The sequence below is a fragment of the Polistes canadensis genome, unplaced genomic scaffold, assembly GCF_001313835.1.
Source record: "Polistes canadensis isolate GaletaPanama2010 unplaced genomic scaffold, ASM131383v1 scaffold_92, whole genome shotgun sequence".
In the NCBI taxonomy this organism is placed as follows: Eukaryota; Metazoa; Arthropoda; class Insecta; order Hymenoptera; family Vespidae; genus Polistes; species Polistes canadensis.
In genome coordinates, this window is record NW_014569639.1 from 383,811 (window position 1) to 403,271 (window position 19,461).

A 19,461-nucleotide genomic window follows, 5' to 3' on the forward strand; every position below is an offset into this window, starting at 1 on the left:
GTGCATACATTGATAATATTTCAATCTTTAATGTAAAAAGTAGCTACATATTTACAAGCATTTAATTATGCAATAAACATTATTTATACCTCACTTTTACCATTATTTTAACTATACATAAAATTTGCTTATATGTAACTGCAATATTTATGGAAATACAATCCCACCAAATGAATTTATTTATTTTATAATATCACTATACTTGACCTATTTTTCTAAAAATATTATGCATAGTATATTGTAAATTTATATTGCTTTTGCGTAATACAAAATGTTTATCTCACTTTTTTTCCATATGTTTTTATAAGTGAAATAAAAAATATAAATACATTCATAAATTAAACATGTTTGTTTGCATGTTTAAAGAATATGTGTACTGTATAAATAGTAAATAATTAATTATAATAGTCATAAAAGCTAGAAATAATTCTAAAATATGTTATTCATCTTCGCTATTTGTAGACTCCATTGCTTTTTTCTTTTCTAAGATACTTTGTACTGCAAGAATTCCTTCCTGTTGTCTTAATTGTGCACGTTTTTCTTTATAAGTTCGTTTTGCATCTTTCTTTTTACTTATGCGTTGACTTAATTGTTGTAATTGATCCTTGATAGCTGGTATAATCCGCACCTTAAATTTATATAAATATAAAAGTATCATCATGTTTAATATATTTCCTAACACTGTAAAACATCAAAGAAAATGGTCAATAATATGTGACTACTTATTTCGTAACACTATAGTTACCTATTATTATTAAATTTGCAAATTATCCAAATATTATATTGGGTAGATTATGAAATTGATATACTTAATGGTAAAGCAGGATAGTACCCACTATAATCTTTCTTATCTTTATTAAAATGTGTAAAAGACTTTGGAGCATCTTTTTTTGTAATCAAATCTAAATTAGGTATGCATATTTTTGAATAATTTTTAATTATGTGACCCCAAAAGGAATCGACATTAAGTGCTGTATCTTTTAAACAAAAATAAGATCCCCAAATTGTTGAATTTAAGATTTTGTCATCCGGATGTGATAAAAATTGATGAATCATGCCTTCAGACATTTGTTCTTCTACGAGTGCTATCGTATCACAATTAGCATATTCTTTTGGTACATAAACATCTTGTATAAGATTATCTCCAATATATATGCAACGTGGATTTTGTTTGCCTGATATTCTACTAAAAAACTTTAAAAGACCGTTCCAATTGCCATACCTGTATATACTGCCTCTTACTAATTCATCGCATGATATAATATCAATTTCCTTACTATTAGCTATAGTCATAAAGGGTTGTTCTTTTATAAAAAATCCTGGTTTTTTAGCATAACAAATAACAATATCAAACAAAGATCTCCAATTCTCCCCAAGAGCATAAGTTGCAGTTAGCTTTACAAAATCAATATACGATCCAGTAATCAAGAAAGTTATTTTATCCTTTTTCATTTCCTGAATCCAGGATATCGTATCGGGGTTGCATTTATGTAAATATTTTTCTGGATTTTTTTTTAATGCAGGAAAAAATTCCCCTTCGTCTAATTCAAACTGTTTAGTATCATACATCCAAATTAAACCGTTTAACATATCAGGCCATATATTATATACATCTAATGGTTTACCATTTTCTTCATCTAACGCATCTACTGCTCTAGCAAAAATAAGAGAACATGGAATATCAAAATAATCTAACAGAGCTCGCATTTTCATAGACAATGGTTCATTCCAAGTAGCAAGCATATCGTTGGAAAATATATCCATTATGTCCCATCGTTGTTCAGGATATATTTTTTTAATTTGTTCTATACTCATTAATTTAGTACCATGACAGGCTCTCTGAATTTTACCATCTGGACTTATTCTAAGTATATTTCCTCTATCAAAGTCTAGAAATAAGCCCTTCTGCATAAAATCAAAATCCTTGTCGTTTAATGGATTTAATAAATATCTTTTATTATATCCTTTTTCTCTCACTAAGTAATTAGCTAATATTTCATATTCCAAATGCACTAGATTCGTTATTTTATATTTTAAAAGAGTGTTATCCAAATCAAAACCGATACAGTCATAATCAGATATTTTGAACACACTCATATTTGCTTTAGACACAGAATTAAACGTTTTAAATGAAGCACATTTAATATAATAAAAATCTTTAACAATGAAACAAAATAAATTTTGCTTTTTTATCCTGTCGTACGTAAAATTATTTGTAAACGATTGAAATTGTAAACTTATACGATAAAAATTGACATTTTTTAACATATCTATCAAGCGTTATCACAATATTACGTGATATTAAATAAAAATATATAATAATTTAATTAAATTAATCTAATATATGTGTATTTTATACTAGAAGATAAAATACTTTGTTTAAATTTGATCACGACTAAATATTTGATGTACAGAAATTGTACACGAGATAAAATAGCAATAGCCAATCTGCTCAAATAAAAAATACTAGATCCTATAAAAATGACTCGAGATATACTATTTGGTTTATTAATATTTTATTGCTACTAACATAGTTTTTTTATCTCAGCAGTTTCGGGATATAGATAATTTGAAAAATGTAAATTTGATTATCACTTTTAAATTATAAATAATATCATTTATTCCCTATACGAAACATAACCTAGGAATTAGAAAACAATTCTTCTCCTTAAATAAAATGATAAATACCTCGTTAATTAATTATGTTAAACATAATATTGTTTAAAACCGCATATATCCCTATCACATTATATTGACGATTAATCAATCAACAAGTATTAATCAAGATCAATAAACAAATTGCGGGAAAATTTAAAGGGACTCACCGTAGGTGGTATTTGTACGAATCGTATGTTTCTTGCTTGAACAAAAAACATTTCGAAAGGGAATTTATCACCTCTTGGATCGGTAAATAAACAATCTTTCATTACGATGTTCATAGATCTGTAAAAATATACGATGAATATAATAAACAAGTTGAAAATTAAATTCTTCATTGACGTACGCATCCACGTGTTCCACGGTGCCATAAACCGAAGCTTCGTTTCTCAAATCTATCGTCGTTTCTTTATTTTCAACAGCTTTCAATAAGATAGATAAACTATTGTAAAAATAATATCTCTCACGCGAATTACTCTGAAACATGTTTTTATTTGGTAATGATATTTCTTTCGAGCACGACGCACGCGCCTGACTTATTTCAAAGCGCAAGTAACTTATGAGATATTCCACGTTAATGATTGGTTCTTTTCATTCTCATCGTTCATAATAAATTACTTACGAAAATAGGTCAATGTAATATAAATAAATGATTAATAACAGATTCAGATTTAAATAGAGGAGATCTAAGATTAATCTCTACATCAAAATTTAATGAATATATAAATTTTAAAGTTTTTGTGTACGCGAAATACAATTTTCGGAACACTTCACGAATGATGTCCAATTCTATTATTTTGAATTTGGACCAATAGCATTGCATCGAGTTTCACTTGTTTTATTTCTCTTTTTTCAAATACGAATTCAAATATTTAGAGAAAACAAATATTCAATTATATTATTTTTCAATTTTTTAAACGTGCAGCATATATTGAAATATTAATAATGATTTTCTTCTCGACAAAAAAAAAAAGGTCTTTTATCTTTATAAGAAAGAGATTATAATTTTTATTATAATGTAATAGATAAAATATGACGAAAGCAAAATTCATATGTCAAGGCATTACACTTACTGCATAATCTACTGTGAACTCTATTCCTGGTCTATATATAGTCACCCATAGTCGTCATTACTAGAGGAATTAGATTACTTCCCAACGGATATACGAAGGGGTCTTATAAACGGTTACATCCTATATATGTCAAAAATAATCGCATATAGAATTTTTAGCATTCGTATTAATATCGTCGGTTAGTGAAATTGGAATGTAAATCAAAAATAATTATTTTGTTTGAAAGAATAGTCAATCGAATAGATTCATGTATCTATTATAAATAATTTTAATAATCTTTTCTTTATCTTTTTATCGTAAAAGACATTTACATTATAAGAATTCACGATGAATTTACTTATCTGTTATAATACAATTTTGTGCCAAAAAATAAGAAAAATAACATTTTCGATTCTTTGATTCTTTGCTATAGAAAATAGAAAAAAAGGAAGAAAAATCTTATTTTACGATGCTTATTTATTGTGACGAGTATTTGTGTCGCGACTATTATCGTAATTACGTACGTGTGTGGGTGATTTTTCATCTCGCTTTGACTACTGCCATTGTTCAGGCGCATTTGAGCCTTGAAAGAGGGTTAATGTTAATAATACTGCGTGTTTTTGAACGCTCGTAATTTCAGCAGCGTTTTTCATTCAATTGTATTTCAATTAAGATATATTTACTCGCTTTTATCGTGATACTTGTCCTCGCGTATGAAAAGTTCTTTTTAAAGAGCGAGCAAACTTGTTGGAATGTTGCTAAATCTTTCTACAATAATAAATTTCATTTATAAGCATAATAATTTAAAAAGTTATAAAAATTTGTATATATATATATATAAATATTTTCTTTTATATCAACCGAAACGTAGTCGCATTTGCTCCCTTCGGTTCATTCGGTGCCGTGTGACCCGCACTCATGAGTGCCTTCTTCCTGTGAACATCACCCCCTCTCTGTTCTTCTCTAACTCCCCCCCCCCTCGTCCCCCTCTGGATACCTTCTCCTCTGTCCTCTCCTGTGCTCTAATCGGCTTCCTGGATGGGACACATTATCTGCCTGATTGTAGATCTCAACGTAGAGATATCTAGCGAAACCACAGGATTTCTGTCATAAGCTTCTCAGTTCGCAGTTCATCGTGCGTAAAAGGCCCATGTACGTATCCGCGAGACAATATATGTCATTTCGTTGAATGTTATCGAATCTAACGCACAGCGGTGCAGTGAATCTGCAACTGTGTATAGTCGACGACGTTTCGATCTTGACGATCTTGTTAAAGGTGCGGATCATCTTCCGTCAGTTAAACGATGCGAACTAACGATAAGTACGATCATAGAAGAGGATTGTAAAGGAATATTACGTATGTTCCGAGACGAAAGACTGTCTCTATTGACCGTCTTTCTTCTCAATTATTATTAGGTAATTTTATTTGGTGATCTATATATATATATATATATATATATAAAAAGAAAATATAAAAGTGTCGTTGGATCTATAAAAGGAATATCTATTTAATGAAATACTTGAAAAAAAGATAAAAAACATTTCAACAATTAAATCTTACGATTAATTATGCGTATTGTGTGCGTAATTGCAGTTGTCGATACTGGCTACAGGGAAAACGATCGGGATCGTTTTCAAAGAACGCGTTACAACGATGCAAGAAGCGGGATGACATCGATAAAAATCCTCATTAACGTTCCTGATATCCAGAGAAGGAAAGCCGAAGGATTTCTGAAGCAGTGCACCTTGAAGATTTAAATGATGTCGCTGGGACAGAGATTGTCTGGTGCCGTTGCGGTCTTGCGCGGATCTTCCGTGCCACCGGCAAAAGAGGGCCATACGTAAAAAATATTTCTTACAAATTGTAATATCAATTAACAAATTGTTATCTATTTAAGAAAATCTTGTAGATCGGGAACCGAGCAGATCGAGAAGATGCCGTCCGAGAGCGAGATTGAAAGCAAAAAGCGAGTTGAGGTGACACCTCTTGATAGATTACAGGCGGTTGGTAATCGAAATTGGATATAAAAATATAAACATGTATTCGTCAAATGGCCTTTATACTTTGTACAAAATAAGTTCTTATCTTCGTCGAATTAACTATAACAATTATTCGAAAGAAAGGTAAACGAATTCCTGACGTTTATATATAACGAAGATGAACTTATTGGTTAATTTATTAAAACAGTATTTTCCTGTAGAACTACTTGAAGTAACATTTAATCGTCGGTGTAGGTGGTTGATTGGATGGCTGAAAACATGCTCCTCGTCTTAACTATCGTCGCGGTTCTCGTCGGCTTGGGTCTTGGATTTTTAGGTCGATTACTCGATCTATCGCCCCAGTCAATAATGCTCGTCAGTTTTCCAGGAGAGATTCTCATGCGTCTATTAAAAATGTTTGTTCTGCCACTGATTACTTCGTCCCTTATAACGGGTAATTATAATAGATTATTATAAAAATATTACTGTCAAAATTTGAAGAAAACATCTTTTCACATTGGAGACGTCTCATTTTTACATTTTTTTTTTCTAGCAATGGCTCAGCTAGACGTCAGAAGTTCTGGAAGAATTGGTTTCAGGGCTCTCGCGTATTACACCGCCACAACTATTCTTGCTGCTATCATTGGTATCGCTATGGTTTTGATCATACATCCTGGTGACCCGAGGATCAAAAATGTTATCATTTTGCCGTCATCGGAAGATACTAAAGTTTCGACTCTCGATGCCTTACTGGATATCGTCAGGTAGAACTATTACGGTCATTGTTATCAAAAATGCCAAAATAAGATACCTTGACGTTGTTATTCTATCAATTCGATATGTAGAAACATGGTACCAGAAAATCTGGTCCAAGCCTGCTTCCAACAGGTTCAAACTTCGTACGTAAAGAAAAAAGTAATGGTAGTTGGAAGCACGAATCAGAGCCATCATGTTTCGGAACCGATATTGGTATACAGGGATGGTACAAATGTCATGGGTATGATCATATTTTGTATAACTTTCGGTATTATCGCAGGACAATTAGGATCAAAAGGAAAACTTATGATTGATTTCTTTGTCATTCTCAACGAAATCGTTATGAAGTTCGTCGGTATTATTATTGTCTGGTGAGAAAAATGAAAAATTTTTTCCAACGTTTAAATATTTAAAATATTGATTCGTCTCTCATTTCTTTTCTTTTATTTAGGTTCTCTCCATTTGGAATAATGTGTTTAATAGCAGGAAAAATTATGTCTATCGTTAATCTTGCTGCCACTGCACAAATGTTAGGATTGTATATGATTACCGTTATATTGGGTTTATCAATACACGCGATAATTACGTTACCAATGATCTTTTGGTTATTAACTCGCAAAAATCCTGCTATTTTTTTCGCGGGTATGATGCAAGCATGGGTTACGGCTTTGGGAACTGCATCGAGGTAAGAGAAATTATGAATCGATTAGTATAGAACATTAGTAGATCTAAAATAATGTAATTTCTTGACTTTTAGTGCTGCTACTTTACCAATTACATTCCGATGTCTCGAAGAAAACAACAAGATTGATTCACGTATTACACGGTTCGTTGTATCGGTAGGAGCTACTGTAAATATGGATGGAACTGCACTTTATGAAGCTATAGCTGCGATATTCATTGCACAGATGAATGGACGACCGTTAGGTGTTGGCGAAGTTATAACAGTCAGGTGAAAAATTTATGAGAATTTTTGTACATTTATATTTTCGTTTATATAAAATTTACGTATAGTGTACTCTCTCTCTATATATATATATATATTATTATTTGCAGTTTGACGGCTACCTTAGCTAGCATAGGAGCGGCAAGTATACCAAGTTCTGCATTGATTACCATGTTGTTGGTATTGACAGCCCTTAATTTACCTGTTGACGATATTTCTTTACTATTTACTGTTGATTGGATATTGTAAGTTACTTATACATTCTTCTAATGTTTATCAAATTTCTAAGTGATACAAACTTTTTCGTTTTGTCACGTACTACTTATTTTACGTACTTTCAGAGATCGGATACGAACTTCTATCAATGTATTAGGCGATGGATACGGAGCGGGTATAGTTTATCATCTAAGTAAGGCAGAGCTCGAGAAAATGGATGAAGAAAGAAAGTTGGAAGGACTTGAAACAGGTTCACCGTTAGAAGATATAACTGATAAGTGTCAAGAGGAAATTGTATCGGAAGATCAACAAATTTCCGAGACCAAAATTTGAAAAAGACATCTTTTTCTTTTATGGAGATTTTTTTGTTTCCAAATACGTGTTCGTCTATATACTAATATGTATAGGCATTGCTGTAAAATGGAGATATGTACATTCATAATGTACATAATTAACTGATTTTATTATATCTTCCATCGCTTTCCTTTCCATTGCTACAATAAAACATTCTCTGCTATCATTTGTGTATAATTTTAGTATCTTTTATTGCCGGTGTAAGCAATGAAGTAAAATACAAGGTTTTTGTGTAGATAAAAAATGTAACCATAGAACATTTTTATTAAAATTTTACGTTTTCTCTTTTTCAATACTTCTTCAAACGATTATATATTGAATCACATTAAAACTTAATATAATCTTTGGATATGTTAAATAATTCTAACTATAATTTGTCTTTTGGTCTTTCACTGAGATTAAGAATTGGCTTTACATACAAAACAATTATCATTTATTTTATGTGCACTACAGGATAAATAAATATTTGATTACATCTTACTGTAATTCTCTCTACTTTTTTTCTTCTTTGTTAAAATTTTCATTATTTTAATGTGGAATGTGAAGTAAATCAATGTTATTACTTTATAAATGTATCCCAGTTACAAATTCGTTTTATACAAGTGCCAAACTTGATCATTTGTCACGCAAATACTTTGTTCATGTTTTTAGCAATATTTCTAACTTGGCTATGTACATATATTATCTTTGATGATGGATCATATTGTTCAATTGTTTCATTATAAAATATCTATATTTAATATATTTTTTTTTCAATACACGTGAACCATACCGTATAAGAAACTATTTAATTTAATTTAAGGAAAATAAATTCATATATAAAAAAATATTAGGATAAATAATCATTCATAAATTATGAAAGGATACGTCCAAAATAATACGTATGTCTAATATTTAGAATTCAAATCAGCAATTGCGAAGGAAATTCTATTAAGGAAAATATGAATTGTAAATATGTATAGATGTTATGTTTTCAAATAACAAAGGATACAAAAAGTCCACCAAAAAATCCACTAGTTAAAAGATCTCTTCTACTAATAAAATATTTTTTCCACTGTCCACCAGCCTTTAAGAGTAACATTGCCTGCGAAATAATTTATTGAATAAGTAACGTGAACACAATATTCATGACATACAGAGAGAATATAACTTATGTTAAATATTACCCATAATCCAAAGACTGCAAAAATATAGAAACCAAAACCGTATAATCCAGTTAAACCTAATAATCCAGCAGTGCCTCCTGATAACGCTGCCATAGATATTCTACAATATTCAACAACAGCAGCATTGTTCATAACAGCTGCTTCACTGTATGCAATAATTTCTGTAAAATAATTTAAAAATATTATTCTTATATATACTATTCAACAGATTTTCATTGACATTTCACAGTTTAGAAAAATGTTAAATGATGTTATGATTAGGACATTTAAACTGTATCATAGAGAACATAACCTCCATCTTACTTTACACGTCAAAAGATATAGATTTATTATATTAAGAATAATAATATGAATACCTAACCTCCTTTTTCTTGTTTTGTTTTAATTTTTCCCAACATGTCAGCGTAATATTTCAATCGTATAACAAATTTATAATGAGTAAACAAAATATTTCGATATATGTGTTACTTGTCTAAACTTTACGAAGACAGTTTCAGGTTGTTCCCATAATAAAACAAGTTACAGTAGTTACAGTGAGAGCGCGCGATATGTCTGCTTTCTTATTGGATAATTCGAGAATTGAAAATAAATTGACACATGATCTATGTTAAATAAATATGATATAAAAATTCTCGAATTTTCAATAGTTTATAGTTAAAAATATTCAATATATTAATAATACTTTGAATATAAAGAAAATAATAATAATTTCATTAAATGCTAAAAATATGCAATATTAACAGTACACATTGATTACTAATTATGGCTTCTTATAAAACATTATACCGAATAGAACACATTTATCGATTTATTTCGGACATTAGATTATTTATTTTCTACGTTTGAATTAAATCAAAAGATTTCAACAGATTAGAAGTATTTTATTTTTCATCGGGGGAAAATGATAAAAAAAAAAATAACAAATTTCTCAATAAAACGAAATAATAGAAAGTAAGAAACGGAATAGACACGTTAACGATGATTAAAGAGAAAAATCATCATTTTGTAGAAATAAGTTAAAAAGAGATAGTAGAAGTTAGATTTTGAAATCGTTCTAATTTCTTGAACGACGTTCAGGGTCACGCTAAGAGAAGGACGAAGAAAAATGTAGAAGACGATGGCGCCGAAGAGAGAACGACGCTTTCGTCTTTAGCAAATCTTTTCGTAGAGAGAAGAAGAGATTGGTCGTTGGGTTTCGATACGAGGGGGCTAAAGCGGGGTGGCTTGTGGCTCGAAGACGAAAATAGCTGAAGAGACCCGCTCTCAACTCTCTCTCTCTTACTCTTTCTTCTTCTTCTTCTTCTTTCTCTTTACTCCGCCACGATATTTGTGTTCCACCAGAGGTTCTTCAAGCTTCGACGGTTTTTTTTTTCCCTCGGGTTTTTCTCTCGTCCATCGAGAAAAAGGAAAAGAAAATCGAATCGCGTGAGTTCGTCGACCACGATCGATCCTAACCGAACGACTTTGATTTTCGAAAAACTAAAAGATCGGTAAATCATCGCTCGAACTGTTTTAATTTGAAATAATTAAGGTGTAAGAGAAGATCGCGGGAAAAAATATTGGTGCCTCGTCGGTAGGTGTGTTTTACACCCCGATATTGAATTTCGACGATATTAAACGAATATGATGTCTTCTTGATATTTATGATTTTATTCTCTTCTATTTTTTTTTTTTGTTTTTCGATCTTCCACTACTTCGACGATATTTTATTTCGTTGTGTAACTCATCGAATTTCTATTCATCGTAAGTTAATTTCTTTTGGTTTTATATCTTCATAACACGTATGAATGTGGATGCACACACGTACGATTTTATTATCACTGCTCCTTTTTCTGATTCGTGTTTCAATTAAAGGGTAAACAGGTAAAAACAAATTGATTTGTTAAATTAATATTTATTAATTAATATCATTAATTTCGTTCAACGTATACTACAGTATATTATTAAACATTGTAACGGATTTCACGAGGTAGTAATATTTCATTTTATTGGATGCTCCTGTTAATACCCTATGTGTAACATAAATTGCGTTAATTTTCTCCGGCTGGGTAACGTATGTGCGTGCCAAAGACCTTTACCTCGAAAAATGAATGAAAATAACTATTCTTTCGAGTGTATTATTTAAACGAGACGATTCTTTTTTTTCTTTCTATTTTTTTTTTTCCTTCTCGATTTTCTCCTCGATATTTTCTATTCGAATAAAATTACAAGGAAAGAGAGGAAATTAATCTGTATCCTCTGATTCATTTAGGAAATTGCATTAACTTTAACCTACGATCGATGTTATTCTCGTTAATTCGAAATGTAATTGGAACGATTGTAGAAAGAGAGAGAGAGAGAAATGCACACACATACATACATAGATAACGTACATAACTCATTAGGAGACATATGGACATGACTATTTCGGTTTCGTTGCTGGAAATAGGTTCGAGAATGAGACTGGTGCGATATGTTCATCGACTTGCACCTATTACCCTCGTCTATTTCCTTCTCTTTTTCATTTTGTGAATCAGTTACGTTTTTAACCGATGTCAATTTAAGTTTGATTAAAGAAATAAATAGTCTTTAGACATTAAACGATAGTTTTAAGTATAATACAATTTAAGATATACATAATTTTGATGATCGGTAAATGATATAAGATGATCAGTATATCATCTATCAATCTATTGTACGACACATAGGATTAGGAAACTTCTAAGAATATAATTCGAAAATCTACTCGCGTAGTATTTTACCGTTCGCGGATCACCCTTTGAAAAATCTAGTAAAGAAAATCATGGAAACTTAAACGGGAAAAAAGAAAGGGGGATTGATAAAGGGAAAATATGAAAATGTTGCTTGTTTTTATTAAAAGGTGGAGCCTCGTATAAACGTCGAGCATGCGGAATTTGTTTAGCTTTTAAACGCATGCGTAGGATTTCATCGGCGGTAGAGCGTTTTGGCCCTCCAGGACAGTGAGCATCCAGTCGGTGATCGTCGTCGTTTCGATCGGTGTGCCTGACGAAAAGGTCGCCGTCTTCGGCCTTTTTTATCCCTGGTTCGTTCTTGCACCCTCTCGTCCAACACCAGTCATCGTCATCACCAACGCGTCGTCGTAATCGTGTGATCTTTGTTTACTTTGTGTAACTCAATTGTTATCCAGTGACAAATTTGTTTGGCTTGGAGTTAAAGCTCTGGAAAAACCAAGAAGAGGAAGAAGAGGAAGAAGAGGAAGAGGTGGAAGAGGAAGAGGAAGAGGAAGGGAAGATCATGCTCGAATGTGATAAGCGTGCGTGTTTTTAACGAAACGACCGTTAAGAAGGGCCACCACTTTCCCTTTGGACGAGCTGTGAGCACGAGCTTGCGAGCAGGAAGCTTGCGAGCACGAGCTTGCGTACGTCGAGGAGGAAGAAACGAAGATCTTTCTCGTTGTTGTGTGACGATCTCGTGAAAGCTGGGTCGTCGCCGGTATGGCTGACAGCGAAGGTGGCTCCGAACAGGACGACGTATCATTCCTTCGTACGGTGAGTTTTTTTTTTTTCTATCCCCTGATATATTAATCCCTTGAATACAATTAAATACACGTTTTGCTCGTACATCATCCTCCGTTCTTTAGTTTATTTCCAATCGTCGTGAATCGTTTATTGATGATGTTGTTGTTGCATTGTAAACACAAATAATATATCATATTATATTTTTCTAATTACCCTTATATTTTTTTCAAATAAAATTTAAACGAGATTGATTTAATTTAGATTAAGTATAAATAAGAAATATAGATTTTATATTTGATCGTGATTTTAATACGAGACATAAGGGATTGGATTTTATTTTGATTAAAAGAAACAAAATCTCAACGTTGAATTAACGATTGCAAGGGGTGGGACGTTATCAATCACCCATCGTTTCTCAATTTCATTCGATAGAATAAATCGAGTTACAGTCTAGCGATGAAAGCGAGTTTCTCGATGAAAGGGTGAACTTATTGAATCATGGAAGCACTTAAAGCTCTCCATGCTAAACGACCTTGACCTCGTTTCCCTCGTAAACACCATGCGATCGCACGGTATTCGTCGGACAAATCGCCGACCTTGAGCTTTTCCAGCTACGAGCTCCTTGAACGTTCCGAAGGATACGTACACGCATGTTTCTCTGCGCGCTGGTGTTATATTTTATTTGTGAACGTACCCACTTTCTTTTCTCTGATTCATTCACACAAACACATAAACGCACAAATATACGAATATACATATATACGTGATATATTATTTATGATGCTATTATTACAATTGGATTGTATGTATTATATGCGTTAAATGGAAGTAAAATTTTCGAATAAAATACGAAACCTTTTTTACCACGGAAGTTGAATTATTATATATACGTGTAGAATTTTTTTTTTTTCTAACCATTATTATTCCCTTCGTTTCATCACTCGTGATCCTCGGTAAAGATCAAAAGATCTTTCGTAGATTTTTTTGTCGTTTTATTTCTTTATTTTTGTTCGCTTTAGCACTTTTCTAGCATTCAGCGTTTTCTACATTGCAATTTTCTTGCGAGCCTTATGTACTTTCGCTTTTTTTCATCAGCCAAGCAACACCATCTTTTACCGGCCTCGCGAGCCACTTCCGTTACTCGTTTACCCGGTGATTTGAAATACATTTCCAGATAAAAAATGATGAAAGGATTACGAGATAATATTAATCTTCGTTTTCGTCTTCTCGATTTGCATCGACATTTTCTTCTTCTGGACGATCTGCTACGACTACGATGCCTGTGTTTTTCGACGACAGGTTTTTCTTCATCGTTAATTCTTTGCGTTCGTAAATCATTTTGCATGTCGTGCCTGTCAAAAAATTAAAAAGTTGCATTATATCGTTTTTTCTCCATTATTGTTGTTGTTGTTGTTATTATTATAATTAATTTGATACGTTTTTTATCTTTTTTTTTTTTTTTTTTATAGAGGTCAAGGAAAGTAGAAACAAATTGTCTTTCAATTAGCGAAAGTATCCCGATTTTTAACGTATGTCGTAAAGAAAAAGAAAAAAAAAAAAAAAAGAAAAATCTTGTTAATTCGCGATATTATATACGAATGTTATATATCACGGATAATTATTATTGATGCAGCACACGTGCTTACATATCACGACGTTAGAGGCGATGAATTATTTACGATACTTTTCCAACGCGATGTAAACAAGGGTAGGTAGATAGATAGGTAGGTAGGTAGGTAGATATAATAGATAGATATAGTTTACCGTAACGCTCGAAAAAATTTATCTTTGTCGAGTCAAAAAAATTCTCATGGTACGTTAGACCGAATTAAATAAAAAAAAAAAGAAAAAAGGAAAGAGAGAGAGAGAGAAAAAAGAAAAACAAACTATAGTTATCACAATCCAGTCGTAGTTGCTCGTTATTTTTATATTTATATTTTTATATAGAAAAAAAAAGGGATGCGACTTCCATTTCGAGGATAGTCAAATTGTCTAATCAAATAACTCGGTTAGAAAATAATAATCGTCGCATAATGATCTATACGGTCTAAATATTAAACTTAATTAGTATTACAAACGTAAAGGTCCTAGGTCGTCGTGAAACAAGTTGTATGCGGACATGCATACGTTATTTTATATATATATATGTACGTGCGTAGGAGAGGATAGTACGATTTTTTATATTAAATTAACTTACTAACAAGAACAGATAAAAAAAAAAGTAAAAATTGTCTATCTCACCTATCACTGTCACCTTGGTAAAGATTATTTTCGTTTTCCATTTTGATTAATACTAATGATAATATTTAATTGTACTTAATAATTTGACGTAATACCGAAAATTTGTTGATATGTCATTTTGACGGAAAACATCTGAAGTTTAAAACGAATTGTTTTGTTTGATTAGTTGATCGAAATCGTTCGACGTGTTGTTAATCGATCGATAAATCGATCTGATCGATCTTCATTTACCGATTTTTCTTTTTTTATACGAAGAAGAGAGCAGAAAAAAAGAGAAAAAGAGAGAGAGAGAGAGAGAGAGAAAAATAAAAGTGTAAATATTGAAATAATATCGTCATTAATTGAAGAATGTAGTAATAAGATAGAATATATAGTCGATTATAAGAATAATTCTTTCACGTACGAATAATGCTTTAAAATTCATATATACATATGTACACACGTATACAAACACTTTCTTTAAAATAATTCTCGACTGAAATGCATTTAAAGATTTTCCACATGCACGCTAGAAATCAATTGGAGTTTTATAAAATAGAGTCACGTGAAAAACAAGGATACCTTCGTTTGTCAATATTAGAAAAATAGAAGAAGAAAAATTGCATTCTACGATAAAATAAAAAATTGTAGTTTCGATCGAAGCCTAATCAATTCGAGAATGAAATGAGATCAATCATTATATATAAAAGGGGGTATAAATTAAAATTACTTTGATACTAATCAATAGCAACATGTTTGTTTGCTCAATTAAACTTCTTTTCTCGATACGAATAAATCGATTATTTTAAAACGAGATTAGTGTGTATGCATGTGTGAGAAAGAGAGAGAGAGAATTTGTAACAACACAAAAAAAATTCCGTTAAATCATTTTAAATTCATTTTTATAGATGAAAACGTGATGAGAACGTAATGTTTGAATCCTACTTGTTGCTTATATGTTAAGGGATAAAATACTTTCGTTGTTATTTCGCGTAAGAAATATAAGAATACGATGGGGATGATATTTAACGACGATAAGAAAATGAAAATGCGCGAGGGATATCTATTTTGTTAAAGGAAGGTGCACCCTTGACCTATAGTACAATGGTGGTGCTTCGATCGTTTCTCTTTTAAAGGCAGACGACGGAAGTATCTGCCATGCTTAATTTCTCCTTCTCTCTCTCTCTCTCTCTCCTTTTTAAAGCTAGTATTATAATTTAATCAATTTGTAAATATATGTATATATATATATATATATATTTATATAATAATTAAATGTTAACGTGTAACATTTTTGCAAGCTTGGAAATCCGACGATAGAATATAATAAAATGTATTATGTTGTAGCTTTCGCTGGACTGCATTATTTCCATATATAAACCCTTAAGCCCTTATATGTTTATCGTGTCCCACAAAGATGGGGTTACTAGTTATTGTATACGTATATTTGTATGTATGTATGTATGTATGTATGTATGTATATACCTACAAGTTTCCGGATTGACATACACAATTAAAAATGAATATAAGAATAAAATTTGTATAGTATGGGAATAAATATATAGGGTGAGTTTTGTAAACTTTATTGTGACACTTATATATCACGAAAATAAATATATCTCCGCTGGTCAATATTTTAACAAATATTTTTAATGGAATCTTTTATATCTTTTGCTATAGTTAGTATGCATTGATAAAGCTTTTCTTTTTGAATTAGTATAAGAAAATGTACAATATTTAAATCTCGTAATATCGTGTACGATCGAATTTATAATATATACCGTATTATCACGTTTTATATAGCAGCCGTTGTAATTTCAATCTGGTATTTATCTCGTAATAAACAAATTATACACCGAATAGTCATCATATCACATGATAATACCACAGATTGACAGGAATATTCTACCACGTATCGATCAATCATTAATTAAGCGTACTGAGACGTATATATCGAAACTGAGGACTGACATTTTGAATATTTATTAAAATAATATTTTTTACCATAGAAAAAATATATTTTTATTTGCATTTAACAAGTTTTTTGTCTAAATAATATTTATAATATCGTAAAAAGTAAAGATTAGATAAAGAAATCTTTCGAGACGAAGATTGTCCGTATTTTTACGTACAATAATAAACCGTTACAAAAATTATAATAATTTTTCATTAAAAAGAAAAAAAAAAAGAAAAGCTAAAGTTCACCTTTAAATAACCTTAAACACTTCCATAAATAATTCTGTTATATTCGTTCGATAAAATTAAAATACGATTTTTTTGGGATTACAAATTTACTTATAAAACATTCATTCACTTATTTTTTCCTTTCTATTTAAATATCCCAATTAAGAAAAATTTATTTCGTATATGCTTATATACGTATATTTATCAATATAGTTAGATTGATTTTACTAAAATATATTATACTAAAAAAAATGATCAATTGACAAAAAATATAACGAAGTAGTAAATATTAATTATATTGTTTCATTACACGCGAATGTGTTTGCAATAATTTGGGAACATAATAAATTCGTAATAACGCACCTATTCATTTGAGAAAATCAGTGAGTCATATTTGCCACGTATGTATGCATATGTACACAAATACGTCGTAGATTACTATTACGATATTATTACGACTTAAGAGGCGGAGCTTACTTTTTCCGGTGGATAACGATCAAAAGCTCAGGGAAGAAGGTATTTTCTTGAGCTCTTGCGCAGGCGGCCGTTTCTGCATTCTTAAGGCCGGCCAATTTGGTTCTGGCACGACGACTATAACTTCTGTTATTTGGCCAACATTATATTTCACTATTTCGTAAAGGCCTAAGTTATAGCTTGAGTTTTGTAAAAAAAAAAATAAAAAAAACGAAAGAATAAAAAAGAAATGAAATAAAATGAAAAGAAAAAACACTAATCCCCCTGACTCTCCTTTTTATATTTTTTTTTTCATTTCTTACGTATGCATATACTTGTAAATAATGCAACGTGTTTTATTACGATCAATCTATGTAATTTACATTTGCAATGTAATGATTCTCAATGCATAATAATTATATTGCAACGGCAATTACGTTTCGTCGAATGATGATACGAGCAAAATTAAGTTAGTCATTCAATATAATTAATTTTAATTGATATCATTTTGATTTCGTATATAATTTGTATATTGCTTTTTATTATAATTTACAGGAGGATATGGTATGTCTGTCCTGTACAGCAACAGGCGAGAGGGTTTGCCTGGCAGCCGAAGGTTTTGGCAATCGACATTGTTTCCTCGAAAATATCGCAGACAAGGTAACCGACACACATTTACTAAAACATTATTAACAATCTCATAGTGATACAATAGAAAATAATGTTAATAGTTCAATTGTCGACTCTTATCGTTATACATTTTATTCTTTTTTTCTTCTCTTTTATAATTTCAGAATATTCCTCCAGATCTATCGCAATGTGTGTTTGTGATAGAACAAGCTCTCTCGGTGAGAGCCCTACAGGAATTAGTCACGGCTGCTGGCTCCGAGACGGTAACGTTTTAATTTTTTTTTTTTTTCTTTTTTTTTTCTTTTTTTCTTTTTATTTATATTATTTATTATATATTCTTTTTTCATTATAAACGAACGACTGGATCGTTAATTTTACATTAAGAATTTGATCAAGTCGTTATATATTCGCGAAAGAAAAAAAGTTATATTTATAATACGATCAAATATTATATTATATATATACGATATTACGATAAATAAAAGATTTCTATACAAGTTTATATATAATTTGCATAGGAGTCGGCCATAAAAATGTGCTACCCTGTGCTGTTGTTACCTGTTCATTTGTAAGAGATGTGATAAACGATCAACGTTTGTTTTTTTCTTTTTCATTTCCTATATAGAGTATGTTGCGACGAACAAAAAAAAAAAGAAAAAAAAATGATTTACGATTAGAAGTTTTAATGGAAAGTCTGTTTTTTTTTCTTCTTCTTCTTATTATTATTCGGTAATATAATAATAAGATTTCAAATCGTCATCGTGTTGTCGGTATTAGCTTAATGCATCCGCACGCACATCCCTTTGTGTCCAGTAATTGTAGCATGTGTCCAGTGTCCGTATGATCGCATAATGATGCATATTATTGTCATCGCTATTATTTTTCCCACGCCCCCAACCCCTTTGTCAGTTGTTTTCTTACTTTTTTTATATCACATCTTTTAAAAAAACGAACGTATCACCCGAAAACATTACTAAAAGTCATTATCACCATGTAAACAAACGTATAAATATATTACATTATTTATTTATTTCTTTTTTTTTTTTTTTGATAAATGCGAATCAACCCCTCCCCCTGCCCCCCCCCCCGAAAAAAATAGTTACAAGAACATTTATCATTCTTTGTATTTCTTTTCTTTCCAGCAGCAAGAGAATTTAGTAAGTATAATTACATATCGGTCTAGGGCTTCTTTTTTCACGAACTCGTAATTATTTTCTTTTTTTTTTTTTGAATGATTATCGTCGGCTTGCGTTATTTTTTATGTGCTGGCCACAAGATATAATTAATTATATAATGCAAATTCGCAAATTACAATACATATCCTACGTACATTGAAAAATTGTTCATTAACGTCAATGTAACGTTAC

The 19,461-nt window shown here is 30.9% G+C and overlaps 4 protein-coding genes across 21 annotated transcripts in view; 2 read left to right on the forward strand and 2 right to left on the reverse strand.

The window, feature by feature from the left end:
• Nucleotides 1–5: 5 nt before the first annotated feature.
• LOC106787106 (U7 snRNA-associated Sm-like protein LSm10) lies at nt 6–3,273 on the reverse strand. 2 transcript variants are annotated; one of them, XM_014749183.1, is made up of 3 exons: nt 3,005–3,273; nt 2,826–2,943; nt 19–628 (listed from the first exon to the last, which is right to left on the reverse strand). In XM_014749183.1, the coding sequence occupies exons 1-3, from the start codon at nt 3,142–3,144 to the stop codon at nt 440–442; spliced, it is 447 nt and encodes a 148-aa protein (XP_014604669.1). In that variant the 5' UTR covers nt 3,145–3,273; the 3' UTR covers nt 19–439. The 2 variants fall into 2 exon arrangements, with proteins under 2 accessions (XP_014604667.1, XP_014604669.1); XM_014749181.1 differs by lacking the exons at nt 2,826–2,943; nt 3,005–3,273 and adding an exon at nt 746–2,185 and having other exon boundaries at nt 6–628.
• Nucleotides 3,274–4,710: 1,437 nt separating this feature from the next.
• Nucleotides 4,711–8,438, forward strand: LOC106787119 (excitatory amino acid transporter-like). Of its 2 annotated transcripts, XM_014749228.1 has the most exons (11): nt 4,711–4,862; nt 4,987–5,126; nt 5,305–5,551; nt 5,621–5,714; nt 5,946–6,144; nt 6,244–6,454; nt 6,536–6,817; nt 6,898–7,131; nt 7,204–7,398; nt 7,503–7,637; nt 7,734–8,438. In XM_014749228.1, exons 3-11 carry the CDS (start codon nt 5,469–5,471, stop codon nt 7,939–7,941), a joined length of 1,641 nt encoding a protein of 546 aa, XP_014604714.1. In that variant the 5' UTR covers nt 4,711–4,862; nt 4,987–5,126; nt 5,305–5,468; the 3' UTR covers nt 7,942–8,438. The 2 variants fall into 2 exon arrangements, with proteins under 2 accessions (XP_014604714.1, XP_014604715.1); XM_014749229.1 differs by lacking the exons at nt 4,711–4,862; nt 4,987–5,126; nt 5,305–5,551; nt 5,621–5,714 and adding an exon at nt 5,741–5,834.
• Nucleotides 8,379–9,660, reverse strand: LOC106787120 (ER membrane protein complex subunit 6). 3 transcript variants are annotated; one of them, XM_014749231.1, is made up of 5 exons: nt 9,490–9,660; nt 9,129–9,289; nt 8,954–9,046; nt 8,830–8,849; nt 8,379–8,745 (listed from the first exon to the last, which is right to left on the reverse strand). In XM_014749231.1, the coding sequence occupies exons 1-5, from the start codon at nt 9,524–9,526 to the stop codon at nt 8,715–8,717; spliced, it is 342 nt and encodes a 113-aa protein (XP_014604717.1). In that variant the 5' UTR covers nt 9,527–9,660; the 3' UTR covers nt 8,379–8,714. The 3 variants fall into 3 exon arrangements, with proteins under 3 accessions (XP_014604717.1, XP_014604716.1, XP_014604718.1); XM_014749232.1 differs by having other exon boundaries at nt 8,382–8,745; nt 8,830–8,869; nt 9,490–9,659; XM_014749230.1 differs by lacking the exon at nt 8,830–8,849.
• Nucleotides 9,661–10,736: 1,076 nt separating this feature from the next.
• Nucleotides 10,737–19,461, forward strand: part of LOC106787111 (ryanodine receptor) — a 36,487-nt gene continuing 27,762 nt past the window's right edge. For 5 of the 14 annotated variants that reach the window (XM_014749215.1, XM_014749205.1, XM_014749208.1 and 2 more), the window contains exons 1-5: nt 10,738–10,871; nt 11,989–12,637; nt 18,020–18,124; nt 18,259–18,357; nt 19,237–19,251. In XM_014749215.1, coding sequence (XP_014604701.1) covers nt 12,584–12,637; nt 18,020–18,124; nt 18,259–18,357; nt 19,237–19,251 — 273 coding nt within the window. In that variant the 5' untranslated portion in view covers nt 10,738–10,871; nt 11,989–12,583. Of the gene's footprint in view, nt 10,872–11,988; nt 12,638–18,019; nt 18,125–18,258; nt 18,358–19,236; nt 19,252–19,461 lie in introns of all 14 variants that reach the window. The other 9 variants (XM_014749203.1, XM_014749202.1, XM_014749204.1 and 6 more) reach the window with 3 other exon arrangements.

Coding starts and splice junctions, on each gene's coding strand:
- LOC106787106 (XM_014749181.1), bottom strand. CDS start 2,097: ATGAGTGTGTTCAAAATATCTGATTATGACTGTATCGGTTTTGATTTG.
- LOC106787119 (XM_014749228.1), top strand. CDS start 5,469: ATGATGTCGCTGGGACAGAGATTGTCTGGTGCCGTTGCGGTCTTGCGC. Junction 5,552..5,620: donor CCGGCAAAAGAGGGCCATAC/GTAAAAAATATT, acceptor AAAATCTTGTAG/ATCGGGAACCGAGCAGATCG. Junction 7,638..7,733: donor TTTACTGTTGATTGGATATT/GTAAGTTACTTA, acceptor ACGTACTTTCAG/AGATCGGATACGAACTTCTA.
- LOC106787120 (XM_014749230.1), bottom strand. CDS start 9,526: ATGTTGGGAAAAATTAAAACAAAACAAGAAAAAGGAG. Junction 9,047..9,128: donor TTGCAGTCTTTGGATTATGG/GTAATATTTAAC, acceptor ATTATTTCGCAG/GCAATGTTACTCTTAAAGGC. Junction 8,746..8,953: donor GATTTTTTGGTGGACTTTTT/GTATCCTTTGTT, acceptor TAAATTAAATAG/TTTCTTATACGGTATGGTTC.